Below are 17,372 nucleotides of genomic sequence, written 5' to 3'. Positions count from 1 at the left end.
GCACAGGGGAGGGAGTGACAAACGGATGGTAAGGGATCCTTGCTCTGGCTTGCAAAGGGAGGAGCGCCTCATGTGGGAGCACGGCCATGGCTCACAGGTGGGTGTCCGGGGAAGGAGTATGGGTCCTTAGGCTGGGGGCGACTCATAGGTATAGAAGAGTGCATCCTGTTTTGAAAAGAACAGACGAGAGATCTGGGCGGCCTGATGGGTGAGGCAGGCCTGGGTAGCTGGGTAGCTTGAGGGAGGCCTTCTCTGGCCTTGTGAGGAGTGCAGATTCCCACTGCGGAGGACGGGAGCCCTCTGAGTGACCCTGTGCGAGCACCATCCCCTCGGGAACCTCCACGTGGTTTCAGATGTCATTCTACTTGAATGAGATTGTTTTAGCCAGGCCGAGCGCGTTTGCTTTCCTAGGCCGTCTGCGCAGTTAGCAGTTAAAGACTTACATGTTCAGAAAACAAAAATCCCTTTAAGAGAGAAAGTTGAAGTTGTAGTTGAGAAGAAACTCTGTAAAGACACTCTGGTGGGGCCGTTGTTGTGGTTATTTACTTGGGAGCATTTAGCCTATAAATGTTCAGAGGATGTTCCTGTCCTTCATGAGGTTCCGGTCATGTGGGACAGACAAGCAGGCAGATCGAGTATTGCAGAGTGGCAAGCGTCTCAGGTCCTGCGACGGGGCCGGTGCGGGTGTGTCGAGGTCCTGTGGAGTCCCCTGCAGTCTGTGCGGAAGGAGGTGCGGGCAGCCTGCATGCGGAAGGCCTGGGGTATCGGGGTGCCCTGGGATGAAGGCAGGAAGATTGGGAAAGAAGGCTTATGGCACCTCAAGTGTAAGGACCTCGGAGGATGGACACAGAAAGGGCACAGATCTGGGTGGGCCTTTCTTGGGCCCCTGCCAGGTGTTCTGAGCAGCCGGGACCTGCTTTCATTTAAAGCAGCTCACCTCCCACGGCTGGGCCCTGCCTCCCGAAAGTGATCGGTGCAGGTCTGGCCCAGCCGAAGTGGCAGGTTGACCTGTCTAACAGATGAGACATTCGTCACTACAGAAAGATGGTGCTTGAGGCAGGTCCAGGGGTAGGGGTGCCTCTGAAAGGCCAAGGTGATGCGGGTCAGTGGAGGGACCGGTGGTTGGCTCTGGATGAGGCGGCACTGACCTCGGATTCCCAAAGATGTTGGACGGGATCGAGGAAGAGATCAAACCAGGACTCCGGGTCAGGATTCCCATGACGACGTGAAATCGCACCCCTGGACCGAGCACTACCCTCCGCAGTCCGGCCCGAGAGTGGGTTGTGGGTACGGTGATGCCTGCCTATGTGTGAGCCTGTTTTTGTCAGGAGTGATCAGAAAGGAACAGGAAGGCCTGGCAGAAATGCGGTGAACTGGTGGGTGCCTTTAAAGCTGCCTGCAGGGCTGTTTGTCACGGCAAGCTCCAGGGATCAGCCTGCGGTCCCCGGTCACCTGCCGGCTCCGCTCGCAGACACACTGGTCCCAGGTTCAGCCTGTCTTCGGGGGCTGGCTCTTTGTCGTACATGAGTATTTAGAGTCAACAGTGGTTATCCCTGATCAATTCCCCGATAGGTGCTGGCAGCCAAATGCAAAAGCCAGGCCAGAGCAGTTTTCTGATGACAAAACTAGTTTTTTGCTGATGTTCAGAAAATGCATAAGGCAGAAGAAGAAGAAGGGAAAAAAAAGCAAGCACTTCAGTTCTGTGAGTGCAAGAAAAATGGGAGTTCCAGCAAGCCAATATTTATGCTAATGTGCTTCCTTCAGCACCAGAACCTCTGTGGTTTCAAATTGCATTTTACTTAAAGAGAAGGAGGTAATTGGAGCAAAGACAGAGCACGTTTGCTTTTCAGGCCGTCAGTGTGTTAGCAGTTGAAGGTTTTCAGGTCTTTGGGAAATGCAGAGTGATGGCTGTTTTCCCTCTGGTCTGCTCAGGGGAGGCTGACCTGTGTGCATGTGGGCAGAGCCAGTGAGGGGCCCATCCAACTCTGTCATCCCCACGAGGGACCCAGGACTAGCAGGTCCTGAGGGGATGGGGACAGGTTGAGCCTGTGGACGGCCCCTCAGGCTGGGGCATTTTATGGGACTCCGGGCATCCTTTCCTATCCCAGATAGTCCTGCACCCCACGCCTGCCGCAATGCACCAGGGTCTCCTGAAGACCTGTGTACCGCAGATCTGTGTGGCCCTCGGTCCGCTGACGAGGTCTGTGTGTCCCGGCGCTTCTGCTGCTGAGAATGTTGGTGTTGTGTCGAAGAGGTGTTGGGGGAGGTTCTGCTAATACCTCAGATGTGATCTCCCAAATGGCCAGGCCTGTGATCCTGCCTTCCTGCACCACATAGTAAGGGAGGGTGCTGTGTGCTTGTGTCCGGGTGTGAGGGAGAGACCAGCATGAGCACAAGAGGAAAGGAGTGAGCGTGGAACATCTCACAACCTCACTCATGTCCATGAGCCCAGCGATGAAAAGTCCTGCCAGCAGAAGGGACTCTGAAAACACCGGCTCAGGAGGAATTAGAGTCTCCGTTTTCATGGCGATGCTAACATCCATGGATACGCAGGCCACATACCAGGGTGACGTCCCCGCATGGCTGACGGGTTTGGGGAGCACCTGTGGTTTTTCTGAAATGTTACCTGGCTTGAGTTATTTACCCATATGTAACCTCTGGTCTTAGCAAGCAATAGAAATGTCATGTCCAGTGGGGAATCTCTAGGAGTCTTTTTTCACGTTTTGCACATCACTTTGGGATGTGTGACACGGCAGAGGCTCTGGATCCATGTTGGCTCGACAGCAGAAATCACCCATCCAAGCTTTACATGCTGCTTTTGAGCATTTACAGATGTGCTTTCCTGTGAATAGGTAGATGCATAGCCCTTGCCTATCTCTTCCCTTTCTTATTCCTGAGGCTTTAATAGAAGGCTTAGGAGAAAGCAGCCCAAATGCTGGACACCTGGGAAACTTTCTGAAGCGATAAGCTTCCATGGCTTTTTCTTTTTCTCCAACCTGTGCCCTGGACCTGGACTTGGATCTGACGTGGAGATGAGGCTGAATACAGCGGAGTAGACTGATAACATCAAACACTGAAGGCTAGATGGAGCTTCTCCTCTGCCAAGGCAGGGACGTTGTTCGTGACGAAAGTGAGATCCAGATGCACGCGTGTGTGCACACGCCCACCCCACCCACTCACCTGTCCATCCAGCCATCTTTCCACCCTGAATCTATCCATCATCATCTCTATCGTCTGTCTGTCCATGCATTCATCCATCCACCTACTCATCCGTCATCTATCATCTGTTTGTCATTTCTATCCTATTATCTGTCTGTCCATCCATCCATCCATCCATCTGTCTGTCTGTCTATCTGTCTATCTATCTAACTGTCTGTCTGTCTGTCTCACATACCTGAAACAGTCACTTTGCTACTCTTCATGGCAGCCTGGTCCGGGGACGCAGAGGCTGAGGCATGACCAGGGAGGCCTGCCTTTGTTCGCAGAGACCGGGTGGTGAGAAGTCTAACTTTGCAGAGGGTGGCTGTGCCCACGAGCGGGAGCTGTGAGTGCCGGGTGCCGATGCCCGAGCCTGGGGCTGCTGGACAGGGTTGCCACCAGGCGGCAAAGGGATCCTGGAGGAGACTGGAGCGCTCACCTTCACGGAACGAGATTTCTCTGTCCTTTGGTCTGCTTCTGTGGTCTTCATAGCTCTGTGGCCCCAGCAAGTGCTGAGGAAGTGGCGAGGGCCCTGCAGGGTGCCACTGTGGTCCGGGCGTGGTTCTCTTCAGCTGTCCGCGACCGTTCGAGGGTGTTTCGGATACGAAGGTGCTGGGTTATTCCACACGCAGCAGATACTCACTGAGCATGCGCCACACCAGGGACTCTTCCAGCGCTGGAACCTGGCAGGGAATGAAACACAGTCCTTCCTCTGTGCATTCGTTCAGGCCCCGGGAACTCACCAGTCGTACCCTCGTGCCAGGTGGGCACTGTTCTTGGAGCTGGGGGTCACGGTGAGCAAGAGAGGCGGCCCCTTCCTTGGTGAGTTGACAGCCTGCCTGCAGACAGGGGAGGGGGCCTTGTCTCTCTCCCTCTCGGCCTGTCTCACCCTAGCAAACCTACACAGGTGCAGATACATGGCAGAAATCCGTGCCTGGTTATGTTGGAATAATACCCCAGTTCTGTGTTCTCTGGGGTCTGTGGGAGTCGTAGGCATGTGGTTTGTAAATCTGGGAGCAGGGCCATGTGTTATTCGGGCAGTAAGTAAGAGGATGGAAAGACACGCCTTCTTTGTGCCCCGTGGTCTCTTCCTGGTCTTGCTTCCTGTGCTGGGGCTCGGGACCCAGGGTCACAAACCCCTTCTCCCTGGCTGGTGGGGATGGAGGACCTCCACCTGACAGGCATCTGGCAGTTATCTCCGACTTTGATACCCCCCCCCCGCCCCCGCCCATGAGGTATAGCCAGTGTAAGGCAGTCAGGTGCAGTGGGGTTTCAGACATCACAGCAGAGGGTTGAAATACTGAATGTCGGGTCTGACGCAGAAGGCGAACTTGCAGACATGCCCTTCCTGAGGGTTCTGGGCCCTGGGCTGATGGCACTCTGCTTCACAGACATGCGGCATTGGCTCAAGCAGGAGCATCCAGAGGAATCTTGTGTTTCCTGAGTCCCTGCCACGCACCGGCCTCTCCTCCCTGCCCCGTCAGAGATGCCCGCCTGCAAATAGTGATGTGAGTGCCCCACAGGGGGAAAGTGAGCGCCGCGCCCACCCGCCCCGCCTCAGAAGTTTCCAGTGGGACCTGGCGGTCTGGAATTCGGCCTCCTTTGGAGCTTGTGGTTTATATTTCTACCACATGGTTGACGCATGAAGCTATTTCCCTCAGTCTCTTGGTTTTGATTACAGTGTTTATTTCCCACGTTTGCGGAGTTCTGTGATGACTTGTTTGAATTTCCCCTTCATTATATATCGTTGAGCATTTGTTCTTGGCTACTTATCACAACTTTCACTTAAAAACTGGAACGACTTCATGTGGGAACCCAGAACATAAGAAATCCAAAGCAGCCTTAGCTGTTCACATAAATGATGCCATACCGCACGCGAAGGTAACTTTTCTCCTTCAAAGTAGCTGTGTGTTCATCAGTATAAATGAGAGAAGGTGGAGTGGGTGACGAGAACGGGGACGACCATGGCCTCATATCAAGGACTCAGGCTCTGGGGTAACGTCGGACAGAGGAAAAGTCTTGCCCAGGTGACGTCTGGTTAAGTCAGTCAGCAGAACCCAAGATGGCGACATGCCTCATGGTGATATTCTGTGGTGGTTTTGTTGCTGCCGTTTTAAGCTTATGCTGAACACCAGCTCGTAAAGAACAACGCGCCAAGCCTGTGCGCGGGCATGAACTGTAACACACACACACACACACACACACACACACTCACGTAACCTGTGAAGCCGGATTTTGCAGCATGCTGGCCGGTGTCTGGGAAGATTGGCAGAGGTTAAGTCTTTTATTATTTGCCTGTCAAGAGGGTAAGATACCTTTGTGGAACTTTCTCATCACACTATAGGGTAGGCTTTTGTAGCAAAGAAAATCAGGAGCAAATGTTATCTCCTGGGCCTCCATCCATATAATATTTTGTATATTTTATGGTATCAAAGAAATACTTGGGGTGAATTAGTCACTAAGTTCTAGATGTCACCTTAATTTTAACTGTTTTTTAAATAAATATTTTTAAATAATTTTAACTCATGTCAGTGCTCATACTGAAATTCATTGAACAAATTCCAAAAAATACTTGTTGAACTCCTTCTTTTGGCAGGTATAATTGTAGCTACTATGAATAGGGCAGGAAACAAAATACAGTCCCTCATGTCTTGGTGCTTATGACCTCATGGGAATGGACAGTAATTAACAAATAAGCCAGTACATTTTGGAGACAGGGAGGGTTTCTTGGTGAATTGGACGGGGACTGTGAGAAGAGCAGAATTCACCGAGGCATCCCAAGTCTGCCCTGAGCAGTCAGAAGAGGGAAGGTGCCGAGAAGGGAAAGCTGTAGGATGGATTAAATCTGTCTTATTTGAACAGAATGCCCACTAAGCCTCCAAGTGGAGATGGACGCACGAGTCTGGAGCTGGGGAAAGGTCTAGGATGGAAATACAAGTGTAGGAGCCGTTAGTTTGCGAGTTTGGCAGTGGTGTTGAAAGCCAGGTGCACCGCAGAGTGAAGTAGATGGTCCGAGGACTTGAGCCCTGAGCCCTGCTGTTGTTTGTGGGAGGGCGCACAGGGGAAGTGAGCCGGGACGCAGGAGGCCCCAGAGAGGCTAGTGTCTTGCGGGTAGAGGAGAAGGTGCTCGCCGAGGAAGGTGTAAGGGTGCTGCCTTGAGCCACCGCCAGGGCGGTATAAGAACAGAACCAAGGGTGGCCGTTCTTTGGCGATGCGGGCACATCGTGGGCACATTGTGGGCATGGGAGCGCCCCTGGGTGGGTGCCAGAGAGCGCTGAAGGAGAGAAAGGAGCTGGCAAGTGCAGACAGTTCCTATGGTCTTACCGAAAAAGAGAAGGGAGCATGAACGAGGTGGCTGCAGGAAGATGAGAGAGGAAGGGAGAGCTTTCATTGTTGAGGATGGGACCATGGACCGGTCTGTGCTGGAAGGGAAGTCATCCCGCAGAGGAGGGAACATGATGGTGTAAGAGAGGCGGGTGGCTTGGTCTGCTCGGGCTCCTGCAGCCGGCGCCGCAGATGGGCTCAGACCGCGATGTGTGTGCCTCGAGGCTCTGGAGGCTGGAACCCGAGGTTGGGGTGCCCACGGGGCAGGTTCTGCTTTGCACAGGGTGGTGTCCTCACATGGCGGGAGAGAGAGAGCGCAGGCGCTTGGGTCTCTTCTCACAAAGGTTCACTCCATTACAAGGGTGCCAACCTCATGACCTCATCGAACCCTTATTTCCCCCCAAAGGCCCCACCTCTAATGCCATCACATGGAGGTTAGCATTTCAACATATTAATAGGGGTGGGGGTGCACAATTCAGTCCAGAGCAGAAGGGAAAACCATAAGGTGAAGAAGAATATTCTGGAAAGCATTTTGGGCTCTAGGATATTTTGCTGATGATGGAGGGCAGAATGGATGCATTGGTGATGCACAGAGGGGCTTGAGATTGGTCAAAATTAGGGAGAAATGCAGTTATATGGGAATCGGATTCCGAGCAGAAAGAATGTTCTAGAAGTGTTGGGTTTCTGGTGACTGAGGTGAATGAAGTTTTAGGGTGTGATGGGATTCTCCTGTTGGTCTTCCAGGGGGAGGTAGAGAATTCCTGAGAATTATAGCCTCTTTTGGGGAATGATCTTTTAATCAAGTTGAAGCGATAAAGGCAGGAGTTCATTGGTATGGGGTTGGGTTGGGGGAAAGGCTACCTACCAGGGCAGCCCTGGGGCTCTAGCCTTGCCACTGGGACGAAGGGAGTGCCTCCCCTCCAGGGTGGTGGGCTGCCAGGGGAGGTCAGCCTTCCTTCCATTGAGGATCGAAATGAAAGTTGAGATCAGTTTTGGCCAAAGCAATGGAGTTCTCCACTTGGTAAAATATGTCTGATTATTGCTGTTAGCATTAAAAGTTTTGCAACAACAAAAGGAGTGATGAACATGAAGATTATCATTAGATAATATTTAGTATTAGATGCAGCATTTGCAAAGGAATATGCACAGAGCCGTTAGTTTTTGAGGCGACAAAATGAAAACACCTAGTTTTAAGGGGTAAATCACTTGAAAAGCTTATTTGCTTTGTTTTCTTTTCGAGGCTCGTTTCAAAACCCTATGCATGGAGAAACTGCTGATTAAGCAGGAACAATTCTTTATCATTTTACTGGGGGAAAAAAACAACCGACCTATTTATAAAATTAGCTCCATTCCATCTGATTCTGAAGTTGAAAAGGAAAAAATGCTTTAGGCCCACGAGGGCCTTTGATGGTCCCAGTTCCTGTAAAAAGCTAATTATTGTCACCATGGCTCTTGGAGAGACTGCAGAGCAGAAAGGTCTGTTGAAGCAGAGTGAGCACGTGGGGGAGGCTTCTTTGTGTCCAGATCCTTTTTCTGACCCCCCTTTCCTAACCCCCAGAGAGGGAATATTCTCCTTCATGTTCCGTTGGAAGCCGATCTCCCCCAAAGAGAGCTCTCCCCGCAGTTACTAGAATTTAGCAAATTACATACTTTCAAAGTTGAGAATCTGTCTCCTTTCCATTAAATCAGCCGAACTCAAGCTGTGGGAACCATATTTGCTTTCTGAAGTGTTTTCTGATTTTGACACTCAAAGAAATAATTTTCTTATTAAGTGGTTCCCTGCACTTTCAACATTGTTCTGACTTTGATCATATGATATAGTTGAGGTTGGAAATTATCTAAATTACTTTGGTGTTTTGGGAGTTTTCACGATCGTGAGTATGAAAAGAAATCATGGAATCACATAATTTCATGATGTGAACAACAACAACAAAAAATCCCATCGATTTACATAATCTTCTGAGCACCCGAAAGGGGAGGAGTGGGGGGAGGAGACCCAAGTTTGTTGAGCGGCTCCTGTGTGCCTCACACGGTGTGCGGAGTGAGCTCCTCTCCCACCGGCATCACCTGCCTGTGTCCTCCCTCCTCTCTCTGACCCCCCCTACGTCCCCCATGCACCTGACCCACTCCCCACTTTCTGAACGAGCGCTTGTTCCTGCCGAGCAGAGGGAGGGAAGCAGGGAGAGAGGTGTTGCAGGCCCAGGTGGTGAAATGCAGGGCCGGATTCCTCAGAGGCCCAGTGAGATGGGCATGCTAATTGGATTTGGTGGCAGGTCCTTGGTGACCTTCCCAAAGCACTTGTGTGTCATGGTTAGAGAGGAAACCGGATTTAGGTCAGTTGAGAATGGAATTGAAGAGGAGGAATTTAAAAGTATAGACTCTTTTTATGAGAAGCTGAGTTCTGCAAAGGAATCCATAGCAAGAAGGTCAAGGAGCTTTGAAGCAGAACTATTTTGCCAAGATGTGAAGACTGACATCTGTGTGGGCCAATGGGGATAGAGCCAGGTAGGGGCACAGTTTATTTTGTGGGTTGGTGAGGACTGCATTGATACTGAGATCTGGGCTATACCTTTAAACCTTTTTTGTATGCCAAGATGTGATCTCCTTTATTTCTCATGACATCCCTATTATAGAGAAGGAAAATCTCTACTGTTAGGTTTAGTGACTGGGGCCTGCGAATTAAACTGACCACAAAACAGATTAATAGGAGAAAAGGTTTATGTCGCATGCACAGGGGCCTCACAGAAGAGAAGTGAAAACCCAAAGAGGCCATTATGCTTGAGATGTTTACGTACCATTTTAACAAACGGCAATGCAGTATGCAGAGGTGAGAGACGAAGGAAAAGGGTTTGGGCTTTTAGGATGGTAAATTATGGGAAGGTAAGTATAAGGGAGACTAATGGAACTTAAGGGTTTTTTAGTAAAGTTGGTTTGTGCAGACTCATCTCCTCGAGTGACAAGGGTTGCTCTCTTCCTCCTCCGGCTACGAAAGTGAGGAGGGAACACCTTTACGAAGGGACACATGTGTGTGCAGTTTCTCAGTTGCCTTCAGCTCAAAATAATCCTATGCCAAAGTGGCATATTTTGAGGTGCATGTTCTGATCCCCTTATGAACGAGAGAAATGGCAGTGCCCCCATCATACAGAGGAGGAAAGCCAGTCAGGCACCTCAAGGACTCATCCTTCTACAGGATGGAACTGGGGTTCGATCCCAGATCTGTTCACCTACAAAGGTGCCTGCCTATCTGCTGGAGGACACCGTGGAGACTTCTGTGTAAGGTGTGTTCTCCACAACCATGTCATGAACTCCAGGAAATCGAGGGAGGGATCCCTGGAGCATGATTTTCCTCCTGGAGTTATGCAGACACCTTTATGCCAGTTTATTGGGAATAGTGTTTATTAACTTCACACTCAGCATCCTGCCGGTTAGTTGGGGGTGGGGTCCGTACAACCGCTCGTGATCAAGGGCATAATACAACGACCTGAGTTTCCATGTTTCGCAAGGAGCAGTAATTCTGATTCTGGATGGTGGTACCAGCTGCCAACTGAGTTGTCTTCCTAGAGGTAGCTGTAATATACTAAGATGTCACGAACCGAAGAATTATTCAGCTCGCAGCCCCAAAGTTTGATAGAGGGCCTGCTGAATTTGGCAACGCGTGATGTGGCATCGGAAATGCCATGGGAAAATTATTCAATATTGGACGCTTTTGACAACTTAATGGCTGCCTGTTCCCAGGCTGAATGGAACTCTGGAAGGCATTTTCTTTTCACCGCCTCCAAATGCATTTTGCTCTGCAGCAAATAACGTGTAGCTCTGGGCCCTTCCTTGCGAAACACAATGGAAAGAATCGATTTAAATTTTATTGTCTGTTGATAAATACTTGGTGCATTATTTCAGCCAGCTCTAATTGGATTTATTTTTAAACTCGGTTTCTGCAAATTGTACTGACAGTAAACAATAAAATCAGATGATTATTCTAATACAGAAAACATAAACACAGCAAAAACATAAACACAGCAAAACTGCTTGTACGGCCTCGTCCTGGCCTTTTAGTGCCTTGGCAGATTGGCCGGCCCGTGTGTTCTTGCTGGGGATTTATAGGAACCTTGCAACATAGCAGAGCGCTACCCCAGCTCAGAGAAGACGCTTGCCATGCTCATTGCACAGTCTAAAATATTTTTAAGATCGATTCTTCAGTTATAATATGAGGGAGCTTTGTTGTTTTTCAGAATTAAATCAGGGCAAAAGGCATGCCAGTTGTGTTCTGGAACACTTCAGATCCACCAATGCTGTGACCTAAAAACCCGGGCCACATACGTTGATCTCCATCCTCCCATTGATACTGTGCAATGTCCTCCCCAAAAGCAGCGGGGACTTTGGCAGTCAGGGCATTTCTCACCCCCTCAGTGGTGTGTGTTTTGCCCTGAAACCTGAAACATGAGCTCAGTGCCTGGCTGGTTTCCGTGGTGGACGGGGAGACACTGCAGGCATGCTGGGCGCTGTGTCCCGGTCCTGCCCCTGCTCCCGGGGGCTGACACACGGCAGATCCTCAGCAAGGGGCCTTTCGTGGAACTCCACAGCACGGGTGTCGGCATTCCTTTGGAGGCTGCGGTGTACCTTCATGTTCTTTACGCGGTCTGTCCAAATGGCAACATCTCTGGAACATGCCGGAACTCATAAACGTTCGTGGTTAATGATGATTTGCTTACAGAAGGGGGAGTGCCCCGAGGGATCTGAATTCCGCGATCTTTCCATTCAGGGGCACATCGAGGTTAATAGGAACATGGGACCTTCTCAGAGCCTGCAGCTGAGGCTCACAGAGCAAAATGTCCCATCTTTCTGGGAGTGTCACAGAAGGCAGTGACCACAGGTGTTCTTTCTCGGACCTGGGAATAAAGGGGAGGTTTGAGGAAATAGGATATCAGATGGTATTGGTTACTCCACGCAGTCCTTTGAAGCACTCACATCTCAGAGCATTGTCCTCATATGAAACGTCCATGTATTGAGCCAGCATCAGGTGAGTTCCAAATACTTGGTTAGTCTCCTGACAGATATCTGAAGTCTGTTCAGAATTATGGGCACAAATCTGTTGCCTCTGTCTCACTGATTCTTTTTGAAATTTACTTTCAAAAATAAAATGAAATTCTCAGTAGCTGATCCTACCACAGAGTAATCCTGTTGGAGATAATCACTGGCTCTTTGGAGGAAATAGATCCGTTTTTCTTCAATCAGACATGCTAGGGAGAGCCTGCCATCCCCTCTGACCAGAGGTTCACACGTCCCGCCAGAGGGATTGGATTTTACCGCCCTTTTTATCCCGTGGATGGTGAGCCAAATCTGTGTCTGGCTGCAGAAATGTTCTACCCAACTTAATGGATGCGTACCACAAATACTTCTCGTCAGCCGGGTGGTTTTTGCAGCATTCTTATCTTAGGAGGAATGGATGCAGTTGAAGTTCATTGCTGTTCTTTTTTTCCCCAACAGGTTCTTAGCATGATAATCAATGCAGCTTACAAGCCTGGAAGGGTATTGAGAGAATTACAGCTGGTGGAAGATCCACACTGGAATTTTCAGGAGGAGACGCTGAAGGCAAAGTAGGTGTTCTCAGTTCTGGGAAACAAGGCTCTTGTAATGGTTAGCCCGCTACTTTGAAACTCGTCATTCCTCTTCTTGACACAGCCCACAGAAATGGGAATAAAGGGGGAGGACTGTCATTCTTTAGTTCTGTGCGCTACATACAGATTTATTGGTGTTTCTGTTACACGGAGTTGCCTTAAGCCTTGGGATTCCAGAACTAAAGGAGAGATTTGTTTAGCTGATACTTTATTGTGTTAAACATTCAGAATCAGAATGTCCTGTGATTCAGGGCCAATAGATTATTTGATCAGAAGGGGAACAATTATAAAAGAGAGGATATCTGTTATCATCATTATATGTTATTCATTAACAGCTCTTAATATTTGATACCGTAAGGAGCTTATGCCAGACAGTTAAATGTTCTTTGCTCTGAGAGTTGACAGTTTTAAAAGATAAAAAGAACCCATACCTCTGCTTGGCTTTGGTTGACAGGCTGTGGGTTGACATGTAGTTGGTCACTTCTTTTATTTGCAGATAGGCTAACTGGAGAGATGATGTTTTGGCTTTGCTTTAAGGTTCTCGAGCTCTGAAATTGATAGCACCCCCTCTGGATCGATAAGCTTGAACATGGTAGTTTAGAAGGCAGATAGAAGAAGATTCATTTCTCAAGATAATTTTCTTTAATAATTGCTTTGACTTTCGGTCCTTGGTGTTCATTTAGCTTTTCAACAGAATAGATCTTACTGGTCAACTTCTTGTAGAACAGTGTCCTCAAATAGCCTTTAGATGTGACATATGGGAAATGATAACTTTTTTGAACAGTGAACCACGTTCAGTGGCTAGAGTGTGGCTGAGGCCTCCTTTAAAGAACGTACCTATCCTGTTTGTAGTGAAAGTTGAGGGATGTGAAATGGTTTGTTTGACCAGTAGTATTCTCCCGTGTGGTTAACTTACTACACTGGTACGGAGTAAGGATGGTGAGATACTGCTCGGCTGCTCTCCACTCATCTCTTCTCCACTCAACATTTCTTTTTTGAACACATCTGCAATTTTAGACTCCGTAAACGTCATTTGTGGTCTCATGATGCTCTGCCAAATCACAGAAGTCAAAGGGAATACATGTTAACTGGGAGAACGTTTATTTGTATGAAGTGGCCTGTCACTGAAAGGTGGTACCATATTTCATCCTTCCCGTGAAGTATTTAAATGAACCTCCCCTATAAATGACCTGAAAGGATATGATTAATGGGAAAAATTAATGATCTCTTTTAGTCATACTAAATCTTTTCCTTCTGTAATTACTGTGGTTTGTTAGTGTTTTGCTTTTTTGTTTTTTATAATAGAAATGAACGTAAGTCACTGTATTTATTTCAAAAATAAGTAAGTAAATAATACAATAAGTGAATGAGCCTCACCTGTAGTGCAGAAGAAACCAAAGCCAGGCTTTTTCCAGCCGAATGTTCCATATCTTTCTACTTCATTTGAGGGGGGGATCAGCAGCAGCATGACATTTTCTGAGGTTAATGCATAGGAACAGTGGTGGCCGAAAACCTGAGCAAGTGTATGTACAGAGAAACATTTGTTTTAAACAGTTTCTGTAAAATTCAGTACATCCCAAACACACCTCACAGATAAGGAAATAGGACAACTACAAAAATCTTAAACCCCATTAAAATCTCCCCTGTTCGTAAACAAGCCAGAAAGTTGCCCCAGGTACCAAAATGACAGGGAGAGTTAATTTTGCGGTGTTAGCACTCATTTTCATGTTGCCAAGTCGATCAGAGCTTTTATGAAATTCAGCCTGATACAATCAAAACCCACACGGGGAAATCAGCCCTGGCTGATCGTAAAGGCAACGTATTACCTATTAGATCAGATATGACAGTGAGTTCCTTAGCCAGATCTTACGAAGCAGCTTATAATGAGAACGTGTCTGTCTGTGAGTGTGCTGGATTACAGTTGCTAATGATGACAGATTTACAGGTGGGAGGGGGCGTTCCCGTTAGGATACTATGTGTTGAGTCACCTCTTCGCTTCTGATGTAAAACGACAACTTTTTAGATCTTGACAGCTTGCGCAAATGAGAGGAGAGAGCCCCCAGCTTCTTCCCATTTTCTTGAAAGGCTGAAATGCTTTCTGTCGTGAATAAATTAACTTCCTGAGCGGGGGACCTGCATTTAAGGCATTCTGTTGTTTGGGTTGTGGTCTTTGAATGATAGTATCACAAGGAGTGCTTTCAGGAGGAGAGGATGTGAGCTCCACGTGAGATCATGAGATCATCCACCCCTGAGGCTTGGGAGGGCTGTCACTGAGCATTGGGGTTTCTGACTGGTGCTTCCTCTTCTGAAGAGAAAAGACCCATTTCCTCAAGAGGATGGAGATGCCATTAAAAAGGTTTGACCTGTGCATAGGAGAAAAACTTAACATCGTCACCTTTTGACCCTTGGTGATTTTTTTTTTCCTATTTATCTAACAATCATACCTTTTATACTAAAAGAAATTATTGCAGTATTGAACACCATGTAAGGACTCTGTATCTTGAGTCTTCAACGTGTATTGAAAGGCAAAACTGGGGTAGCTCTGATGCCAAAGGGAAAGTAGATTCTCATGTAGTTCATTTTAGCAGTCCTGGGAAAGAAGATTGTTTCTTTCCGATGAACTTAAGTATACTAAATTGACTTACATTATTTTGAATTTCAGGAGGAGGAATTTAGGCTATACCTTTGGGGGATAAAAAAAAAATTCCATCTCTGTGTATCTAGAGACATTTACATGTTTTCCAACATGTTCTAGAATCTTCTTGGGGGGAGAAAGACTGTTAACTCTGCTTTGAGTGGCTTTTGTGATCATCTTTATAAAATCCAGGTGAAGGCTTAATAGATTTTCCCAGTCCTTTGTTATAGTTATTCAGAATATTTAAAGAGGAAATGTGCTCTTTAAATTGGAGGGAATGAGACTTCCTTATCACTTAGGCACACGCAAGGAAATTCACAACTTAGAGGTGAGTCATGCTTGGCTCTACGGAAATGATATTTTGGTTTCTTTTTCATAAGCAATTACTGATTTTTTATGTGTTTCTCTTTCACTTTTTTTGGTCTTTTACTCATGCTCCTATTTTGTGAGTAGCCAGATGTAATATTTGGCTGCAGAGTGATTTGTGTAGAAAAGGATTCGTAAACAGAGACTTTCCACTGGAAAAAAAAATTATTAGTCGGTTCATTTGTCAGTTTTTACCTTGCTCAGCTTTGTGCACTTGCTCTCCTGAAAACGTATGCCGTAAACATTATGGGAAGCGGGCGGCTGGACCAGTTTGGGGAGCACAAGCCTGAATTTCTGCACGCGCTTAAGTTCATCAGGTTACGGGGGTGGTGTTTCTGCTGCAAACACAGACCAGTGTAGGATGTTCTGAATTGGATGGGGTCTTTCTGAAAACAAACAAACACACACACACACACACACACACACACCCTTTATTACACAGAGTTCTCATTCCTTGAAATGCAGGAATCCAGAAAGAAGAGAGAAGTTTCTGAGGGGTTGAGTATCCTAAGACTGGAAGCCAGTGAACCAAAGTGTTGCCCATAGTTCTGATGATCAGGAAGATTTGACAATGAAGGAAGGAAAGACTCTCTTCTGAAGGAAATCAGGACCATATATCATGGTTGCTAAGGAGAAGAGTGATGGTCTCACAGCCTGTGAAGCTTCTCTGTCTCTGCAGAGCTAAATTCTTCCTTCAGTATTCGAGGATGCGGATTCAGCCTGACGGAAGAGAACCTTGTTTTACACTCTCACACCCCTATCTCTGCCTCACCAAGTTTTGTGAAAAGGTCCTGCTATGGGTCGTTTTGCAAGTGAATGATAGAACTTAGGCCAAGTTGGAGTCCTCCCCCTTGGACTGTCTTGATATTTAAGAGTGGATTGTTACATCAGTGTTGGGTTTTTCACTCTGTATTTCCTTTTGATTCAAAATCCATTTTGGTTTTTCTCAGCTCTATTGAAAGAGACGCATTTTTCCAGCACTCTCACTTCTCCATCTTCATCTGTCTTTCTCCACCCTGCCCTATGTACTCACATGTGGAAATTAACCCCTGCTTTGATTGGTGGGAAAATACTGGAAGGCCATCCACACTTCCTTATTGATGGCAAGGAGGAAAAAACCTTTTCTCTACCCTGTTAGGTTCAATTCCTGGGAGCCTGCAAATTAAACTGACAAATGACAGATGAGCAAGAGAAAAGACTATTTACTTACATAAGGTGCATGCACACACATGAAGGAGTGCTTCGTGATGAGTAACTTGAAGGGACAGTTAGGATTTGGAGCTTTATGTGTATGGTATAGCTAATTTAGTAGGAGAAAGAGTATGGAGCAACAGCCTGTAGGGGAAGAACAAATAAGCTTCTTTATGAAAGACAAATGACTTTTTAAGAGAACAAATAGGAGATAAGAAAGTTTGTGAAAATGTTGGTTTATGCAAGCACAAGCAGTCTTTCTGTCTTTTTCATAGGCTGTGAAATTCCTCAGAGAGGGGATTTATGGTAGGTTTACTCTGGTCTCTCCCCTGGGATTAGAAGCCACTCCAAAGAGGGAATTTATGGTAGTCCTCATTTCTCAGAAGTTTCTGCTTTTAGTCAGATAATGGAAGCTCTGAGAAAGCTGCTTTCTGCATGTGTTGGATCTCAAACACCTTCATCTTAAAATAATCTCTGTGTCGACTCTGGGATTCTGAGTGGGTCCCCACAGTGACAGCCAGGATCCCTCCTGCATCTCTCTGTTCTCTGACGTCCTGTGCTGTTTCATAGTGGGTGTCTGAGACCAATGTCACCCCAGCCTCTCCTCGGGCACCCCGACAGTAGAGACAAGATCACGTTCCACACGTTTCTGGAGCCTCAGTAAGGCTGAGGTGCAAAGGAAATGGGGGAAGAAGTCTTCAAAATAACGGAGGCAAGGGACGCCTGGGTGGCTCAGTCAGTTAAGCGCCTGCCTTCGGCTCAGGTCATGATCCCAGGGTCCTGGGATCGAGTCCCGCATTGGGCTCCCTGCTCAGCGGGGAGTCTGCTTGTCCCTCTCCCTCTGCCTGCAGCTCCCCCTGCTTGGGCTCTCTCTCTGAAATAAATAAACAAAAATCTTAAAAAAAAAAAAATAATGGAGGCAGAGCTCAGATCCGCTTACCACAGATCTCCCTGGTTCCCTCCTTCCCCACTTTCTTTATCTTTGCTTGTTGTTGTCCTGCCTCAGTTCTGACCCAGTGATCTTTCACTTCTTTTACCCTCCC

The 17,372-nt window shown here is 47.5% G+C and overlaps 1 protein-coding gene across 6 annotated transcripts in view; it reads left to right on the top strand.

Moving 5' to 3' along the window:
* SFMBT2 (Scm like with four mbt domains 2) overlaps positions 1–17,372 on the top strand; it is a 221,219-nt gene that overhangs the window by 182,248 nt on the left and 21,599 nt on the right. For all 6 annotated transcript variants that reach the window (XM_032425929.1, XM_032425927.1, XM_032425924.1 and 3 more), the window contains exon 16: positions 12,007–12,116. In XM_032425929.1, the coding sequence (XP_032281820.1) occupies positions 12,007–12,116 (110 nt within the window). The remainder of the gene's footprint in view (positions 1–12,006; positions 12,117–17,372) is intronic.

Source organism: Phoca vitulina, unplaced genomic scaffold (assembly GCF_004348235.1).
Source record: "Phoca vitulina isolate PV1807 unplaced genomic scaffold, GSC_HSeal_1.0 scaffold33, whole genome shotgun sequence".
Taxonomy (NCBI): Eukaryota; Metazoa; Chordata; class Mammalia; order Carnivora; family Phocidae; genus Phoca; species Phoca vitulina.
The sequence above is the reverse complement of the archived record's forward strand: the minus strand, read 5'-3'. Positions and strand labels throughout refer to the sequence as shown.